Here is a 1,723-nt window from a genome sequence, read left to right on the forward strand (position 1 = left end):
TATTCTTTAAAGATAAGTAGGAGATCTTAATGGATATGAAACCTACTAAAAGAATGATTATAGATCCTTAACCTTCATCTATAAAAAGGAATTAGCTACCCATATTAAACGTAGGAATAAATAATGTATTGTAAAGAACACCAAAATAAAATAATATAAAAGAAATAATATCCATCAATCACTAACCCACCCGATTCACATAGAAAAAAAGGGAAAGGCGAGTCTAGCAATAAAATGATCGATTTCATCAGGGTTTCGAAGACTACAAGGAACGTGGATTGAAATACACACCTCCAACACATTGAATCAAAGATTATATTACAATGACACAAAGTAAGTACCATAGCCTGTTTTAATTTTGATTAGTTTTTATTAGAACAATAAAGATCATGTTAAATATATGAATGCGTAAATTTTACAACAGTATTGCCATAAAATAGCCCCACATTATTAAAAGAAGCAAATGTCAAAATATTGGAGAAAAGACAACGACAATAACAACAACAACAACAACAACAAAAACAAAGGGAGAGAGAAAACTTACCAAAATAGCTATCTATTTTGCAATAAAATTACTTACCAAATCATTTTTTCCTTTAAATTTACCAAAACGGTCATATACCCAATTCTATAATTACCTTCATGTCCTTGTGCTGAATATGGATTCACATAAATAACACATGACCGTTTTGGTAAAAATAAATAATTACCAAATCGGATGTATGACAGTTTTGGTAGTATAAACATAAAAAAAGACTGATTCAGTAATTATTTTTGCAAAATACTTGACTCCTTCGGTTAAAAACAAAAAACCAAAAAACATCAATAATGCAAAACAAAAACATTATACTCAACAGTGGCATCACCAGACTTAAGATCAAACCTATGAGTCTTGGCCTGAACGTAACCTCTAGCAAACCTAAACAGTCCACTCCCTCCAATAATCGGCATCTCTCTTACCTTAGAGAACACCGTATTCCTCCCTAATATACTTATCGTACTCCCATTATATTTCCCTTCCATAAAAGCGAAATTCATCACCATTAACAACCCAATTTCCTTCTGCGAAGCAGAGGCGTAGAGACCTTGGGCTCTTCCAATCAATTTTGAGTCCAATTCTGGGCCTTCGGTTAGTGCGTCATCGATCACTGTTACTGCACCGAAGAAAGTTGCGGATTTGAATGTTGATGCTGCGGAGGCGACTTGGACTGCTGTTGCGTTTGAGCCACCAACGACATCGTGCCAGTAGACTCGAAAATGGGTTAATTTCTCCTTTTTCAGACCCATTTTTTTGGGGTTTAGGGTTCTTGAGAACTCCTGTGGTTTCGCATCGATGGCTGATGTGAAGGAGAAGATGAAGAAAATGGAGAAAATAGCGACAGAAAGAAGGGAATTTGAGGGAATTTTGGCCATTGGAATTTCGAAGAGAAGAACAGGATACCTCAAGAATAGGATTTGGGTCTCCCTCTTCAATCATTATATAATATCATATATTTAAGACTCTCCGAGTTGACTCATACGAGTCATCTATTTTCAACGAGATAAACCATTTGACTCGGTTTAGATTATTATTTACTAAATATATTATTTTAATTGTAAATTAAAAAGGTTAGAAGATGCTCATTGGTCAGTCATAAGATTATGTTTTTATTTAGTTAATATAAATATTTAAATAATTAAATAATTTTTTTAAAACAAAATCTAGTTGATTCAACTTATTTTC

The 1,723-nt window shown here is 33.2% G+C and overlaps 1 protein-coding gene across 1 annotated transcript; it reads right to left on the reverse strand.

Moving 5' to 3' along the window:
* Positions 1-426: 426 nt before the first annotated feature.
* On the reverse strand, positions 427-1,454 carry LOC147386885 (dirigent protein 22-like). Its single transcript, XM_086423983.1, has one exon. It carries the CDS (start codon positions 1,411-1,413, stop codon positions 823-825), a length of 591 nt encoding a protein of 196 aa, XP_086280109.1. The 5' UTR covers positions 1,414-1,454; the 3' UTR covers positions 427-822.
* Between the last annotated feature and the right edge of the window lie 269 nt (positions 1,455-1,723).

This window comes from Akebia trifoliata, chromosome 14 (assembly GCF_017979445.1).
Source record: "Akebia trifoliata isolate Shusen 1 chromosome 14, ASM1797944v1, whole genome shotgun sequence".
Taxonomy (NCBI): domain Eukaryota; kingdom Viridiplantae; phylum Streptophyta; class Magnoliopsida; order Ranunculales; family Lardizabalaceae; genus Akebia; species Akebia trifoliata.